At 45.6% G+C, this 6,000-nt stretch overlaps 1 protein-coding gene across 1 annotated transcript in view; it reads left to right on the top strand.

Annotated features, from left to right (window-relative positions):
* Positions 1-362: 362 nt before the first annotated feature.
* YJEFN3 (YjeF N-terminal domain containing 3) overlaps positions 363-6,000 on the top strand; it is a 28,864-nt gene continuing 23,226 nt past the window's right edge. Inside the window, exon 1 of the mRNA XM_007440269.3 lies at positions 363-530. Within this exon, the coding sequence (XP_007440331.1) occupies positions 466-530 (65 nt within the window). The 5' untranslated portion in view covers positions 363-465. The remainder of the gene's footprint in view (positions 531-6,000) is intronic.

Genomic DNA, 6,000 nt, shown 5'->3' with positions numbered 1-6,000 from the left:
AACTTTCCAAGACCACCCCATAAGATATAGGTCTCCTGGGTAACTGCCACTCCACCTTTTCTTCCAGATCTGCCTTGCCAGCCTGACTCAGAGAGCGGAGGGTGGAGAAGACTAGCAACCCTAATCCCCCCCTTTGGAGAGCAGAAAGGGTTAACCACTCCCCCCCCCCCCCGCGCCCTGCTTTTCCATTGGGTGACTGCAAAGCCTTTTCCCCCCTTTGATTCCTCTTCGGAAGAGCCAGCCAATCAAACTCCATCGTGCTCCGGTGGTGCCCACATTGGCCAAGCTGCCAGCCGAGAAGAAATTGTTACCGCTGCCCATTTCATTTCATCTCATTACTTCTCCCCATCTTCTGTCAGCACTAGAGGAGAGAAGGGAGGAAGCCGCCAAGGGCCTTTTTGGGGGGTGGGGGGAACAGGGTCCCCAGGTGTGAACTTGGAAAGACAGGCTCCCTCCCTTCCTGCCATGGAGAAATCCATTTGCAATTCGTCTCACAGCAAGAAGGCGATCCAGCCCCTTCATTATCTTAGGTAAGTGGCTGTGCAGTGAAAGGGGTGAATGTTGCCATGTTTTCCCTCCCAGCAGGGCTCCTGTGCCTGCTGGGATGGGAGGCAGAGGCAGAACATTTAGGAGGTGAGTCACCGCCATGCCTGTTAACCCAGTGGAAAGGAGTGAAACTAGTTTGGAGTCTGATTGTCCCAGGAAAACCAGCCTGGGAGGATCCTGGCAGGGATGGGCACTCAGGCACAGCCTCAGTTCTTGAGGAGCTGCTGTGGAAACAGGGTTGGGCTAAAGAGGGAAATCAGTTTGTGAACGTCGCACCCTATTTTGCATATGGGAAGGGGGTTATTTTGGGGTTGCATAGTCACTCACTGGGCAGGGGATAACGCGCTGGCTGAGACGATCGGATTGTTGCTAGTTCCTCGAATACCGAGGCGCAAATGAGTAAAAGATGATAGTGTCAGTTCTGACCCCTTCTTTCCCCCCCTCCCATAACTTTTTTCCCCACATGCAGTCTCATGCAGCGAATGTCGGTTCACATTTTCGAGTGGGACTGGGGAGATCCCTGCTTGGCCCCTAAGTTTGTTCAGTTTGGGGCCTGTTTCCATGTAACTAGGTTGTGCAGAGAGTGAAAAGGAAGGCTATGGAGCAAAGGAAAAGAAATAACTGTTTAAGTCTCGTTTGCCCACCTAATACGCATTTTTGTTGCATGTTCACGAGAGACGCAAGGTGCAGAGCAGAAGGATACAGCGATCGATCGCTGTTTGCAAGTTTTCTCTCTCGGCTTAGTTCCACAAGCACATTCCCAAAACCTCTGGAAACCCGGTAGTGAGAAGAAGAGGTGGTTTTTCAAACCACCATCCACCCCCCCCACCCCCCACCCCGGAGCAAGATGGCAACGAAGATTGTTCCACCCTCTTTGCAATTTGACAGAGTTGTGTGAATAGCTTGGTGTACCCCCTTGCCACTGATCACCATAGTGACCATAAAGGGAGCCGCGTTCGTGAGTGAAATGTGGGTGGTGAGGTGTGCATGGAAGGGGGGGGCATTTTCTTTCTAATGCTTAACAGTTTGATTGCTGGTGAAGGCTGGTGTCCTTCTGAATTCAAGCTCATAGAGTTGATTTGAATGTTACTGTTGGCTAGAATTTACTCTTCCATGAAGTTCCCAGAATAAGAGGTTTTCCAACCAGAAAAAAACTGCAACTAGAAAAAAAAATCAGAAAAGAGAATACCTTTCAGGGAAGGACCAAAAGGATGGACCCCCACCCCAAAATATATGCATGTATACAGAATAGGGCAATGCACTTTCATGCATTTATTTATTTATTTATTTATTTATTTATTTATTTATTTATTAAATTTGTCCCCCACCCATCTCCCCCCAATGGGGGACTCATTTAGAATTCTCTACAGTCTTTTGACAAATCTTTTGCAGGAGGGCATTGCATGCTTGGAAGAACCCCCCCCCGCCGGCCACTGAATCTTCTTGAATGAAACGCATAAGAAAGAAGCCTTTAAAGGAGAATTTATAGGATAGGATCCTCTGCTTTTGCTCCCAAAGGGGAAAAACACTCTGTACATGCTCACAATCCTACAAAATAGCTTCTAGGGTTCAGGGAAGAGACATTCTGCTGGAAGGTTCCTTTTTAAAAAATAAAATTGAAATGTTATATTATGATAAGCAGCATGGGGACTGGATATCAAGAGGGGCAAAGAACTGGCTATAGAGCTAATAGAAGCCCAGGATCTGCTTGTGTATTGCTGTATTGCTTGAAGCGGGTTAGTTCTCTTTAAAAAAAATCCTCCTGTTCCGTTGTTACTGTAGCAACAGATCCAAAGGATCCATCAAGCTGGAATGCTTGTTTTTGGGGAGTCTCTTTCAGAAAGAAAAAAGTCTCTGGAAGCGCTTTCTAGCAAAGTGGGTGAGAGACAAGGGTGCAAACCATTCTTTTCCAATTGCACGGGCTGGGGATCATGGGAATTAAAGTCCAGGACTTGCAGGTGGCCATCAAAGGGAAGCTGATGTAAACATGAACAGTAATACTTATATAGCCTTATCATCCAACATTTCACAGCTCAAAACAGCGATTCTTTTTTTATAACGCTCGTATTCTTACGACCATGTTTTGAGGTCTCTAATTTTTGAAAACTCCATCGTGCCTCCTAGTTATCTGTTTACTCTGCAACCGCCTGGCTTTTACTGGTTTAATATAATTGTCCACAGGTCCAATGATCAATGAAGTTGTCAGTGGTTCAAAATCAGCTGCAGTGTGTGAACATGGCTGGCTGAGCATGAGTTGGTGCTTCACAGTCCATGAGCATTGATTCATATGAATATGCACCCACCCACTCCATTTCGGTATCAGACTCCCAGGGATCGTGGCAAAGGAGCTGATCTTTCTCGAGCAAGAAATCTGTCAACAGATGTACAAATTAAAATGATAACCACAGGGACAACATTGTGACAGTAATTTCCTTGGGAAGGTGGGAGTCACAGAAGACCCTTTGTAGGCATAATTCACAAGACTGGGAAAGGTTCAGGACAGAGGCAAGGGGGAAAAATATTGAGGAGTCATTGAGAGATTATGGGCAACATATCTCTCAAATTTCAGCTTACTATTTCTTGCAAAGTTGTGATTAAGCCCCCAAGACTATTTAATTAGCAATGTTAGATTAGGTGTAATATTAGCTAAGTGATAAATAGCCCAACCAACAGTTCTGCATGTTCTGTACATTCCCTCCAGCCCTCATGGGGAATGATATACTGTAATCTGTGCACGAAAAAGATAAATGTGCATACTTCTAGGTCAACTTCCATAATCTCCAGCAAGCCTTGAAGAACGGGCATATCTCTGGGGCATTTTGTGCATAGTCCAGGCAGTGTTCCCCAGTTAACACACATAACCTCCAGGAAATGTAACATCAGACTGCTGCAGGCTGGTTTTATCAGGAACGAGCAGGTTATAAATGCAATAAATAAATAAATAACTTGTTTTACCTCAGGCACAGAAGTAATAACCACAGTACAGTAAACTCTCCAGTTTTTAATCATCCCCCCCAACATCTCTCCCCCCTCCCCATCAGCTAAACAGTGGAGGAGAAGGAGCATCCATGACTACAGCTTTTTAAAAAATTACTGCTTAGGGGTTCCTTGCCGGTCACCTGAACACCGTGCAGAATTTGAATTATCTTAGTGAAGAGATAAGATTCCATCTTCTGTTCCTGCTGTAGCAGCAGCCCTGATGCTTAGGGGGGGGAAAACCCATTTCTTACTCTGCTCTAATGTTCTAATGCTGGGCAAGGTGGAAGGAAAGAGAAGAAGAGGATGACCAGCAGGAACTGGATGGGCTCAGTTCCAGGGGTGATGGGGCACTGTTGGAAGAGCTGAAGGACCAGTTAGGGACAGATCGTCATGGAGAAAATCTCTCTATGTGGTCACTAAGAGTTGACACTGACTTGATGGCACGTAATCGATCACTCAGCCAATTATTCTGCTTAGCTGGTCATCAGTAAATAGCAGGGAAGAAGGAGATTGATGGTTATGCTCTGTTCCTCTGCCCCTTTCTCTGCACCTCAGTTGGCCTTTACTGAACAGCTGTGTAGGTGGAAAGAAGGGGGTGGCGGTGGAGGATTGTGCACTTGTGTGACTCCATTTTCACACGTGCACGTACACATGCATGCACCATTTTCATTGAATTATTTAATGAACATTAACGCACTTGCTACAGCCTATGCCTTAAGTCACAAACAAGCAAAACTAACCTTGTTCAAAACTCAGCTTAGCCTGCTGTGCAAATCCAGCTGTGAGGTTGGGTTGAGCAACTGGAAACTCTAGGGCTACATGCCCCCAACCCCCCATTTTGGGGCCATTAGATCCCCCTGAAAACTGACTGCACCATTTCTTATGTTCTGAAGGGGGAAGTGCATGAAAACTGTAGCGTGGACTTGTGAGAGACTGTGGGATGGAAGTGTGGAAGGAGTGAAGTTTAGGGGAGAAGAAGCGATAAAGCCCAGAGGTTAGGAATGTGAGAAGCAAGCATTTCAAAGAGACTCCACCTTAATTAACTCATTATATGTCTGAAAGAATACAGTTTTCAAGATTATGTTTTTATCCCAGATTAGAACTAAAGAGGCCTTTCTGAGATCCATCTGGTTCTCAATTCTCGCGTTGGCCAGTAGGACAGGAACATCTCAGCCCAGAAAACAAAATCTTAAAAAACTACTCCAAAAAACCCTTGGCCTGACCCACATGTATAATATGGCCCCACCCAGTTTGTGGTCCTTTGCCCCACTCCCCAAAGATTAAATGTGGCTCTTGTTAACCAAAAGGCAGCCCACCTCTATCTGATCTGGCTAAGGACCTTTGCAAATTTAGCTTCTCTGTGCGTGAATGGATAGCTGGATGGGCGGTGTGTATCCGCTTTGAATGTGTGATAATGGAGAAAGGAAACAGATTTTCATCATATACCCCTTCCTATATTTTACCCTTTCACCCGCCCATAGTGTCCCTCTTTCTCTCCGATATAATGGGAACCATTATTTCAATCACCAGCTCGTAAGGGCCCTTCCCCTAACCCTCATCTTTTTTCTGCTGTATTGCCATGTTGTTCTTGTTGTTCCTGCTTTTAGATTCATAGCCCACCTTCAGCTGTGTTGGTCATTTCCCCCTTCTTCCCACATCATCCAAGGACAAACTCCAGCCACGCAAAATTGGTCTGGCTTTGTCATCCATGATCTTGGAAGGAAATCCAGAGACTGGCAGTGACAAGGACCAGGGGCAATCAAGGCAGGAGAGGGATCTGCAATGGGAAGAAAAGATGTGGACAATTCTATAGGTAGTACTAGTGGTAGTACTATAGGTAGTTGAAAAAGGCTCTTTGGGTCTTTATTGTTGGACCGACTCATAGTACAGAGGACAGGGCTTTCTATTCCCTAGTGATGGCTGGATGATGCTAGAAGATGCTGTAAGTGAATGGCAGGAAAATTACTTCCATCCATCTAATAAGAGGCATAGTATTTCTTTTAAAGATAAAGTACTTATTCCTAAATCGGTGCTTTTCTATATAAATTATATCAAATGTAAGCCTCGTGCAAATCAGCATCATCCTTTTATTTTGAAGCAACACGCACCTGCCTATCCTGTTCTCCGCTTCATTCCATCAGCTTCAGTCCTCTTGCTGTTCCACCATAATATCTACGTTCCCATTTAATCCCAGTGTTTGCCTTCAGGCTAGTAGGCTTCTAGTTCTAGCATGGTGGACTCCTCTTGTCTCTACCTCCTCATGGTCTTTGACTTCTGCATCTCTGAGTCTTTGGGCCTCTTTGAAAGCTTGTGGGATCCCCCTTGAAAAGTTTCCCAGCTCTCCCCCTATCTCCTATAGGGAAGATCTATGAGCATGGGTGGCATCAGGGCCAGGGGCTCCCCCCTAGGAGTTCTGGAAGGAAGACAAATGCAACAAGCCTGGGGGATCATATTTTGAAATCAGTGAAGTAATGT

The sequence above is a fragment of the Python bivittatus genome, unplaced genomic scaffold, assembly GCF_059951505.1.
Source record: "Python bivittatus isolate LINGU-HERP-01145 unplaced genomic scaffold, Pbiv_v1 ctg000580_np1212, whole genome shotgun sequence".
Lineage (NCBI taxonomy): Eukaryota > Metazoa > Chordata > Lepidosauria > Squamata > Pythonidae > Python > Python bivittatus.
Note: the sequence above shows the minus strand (reverse complement) of the source record. Positions and strands in the feature narration are given on the sequence as shown.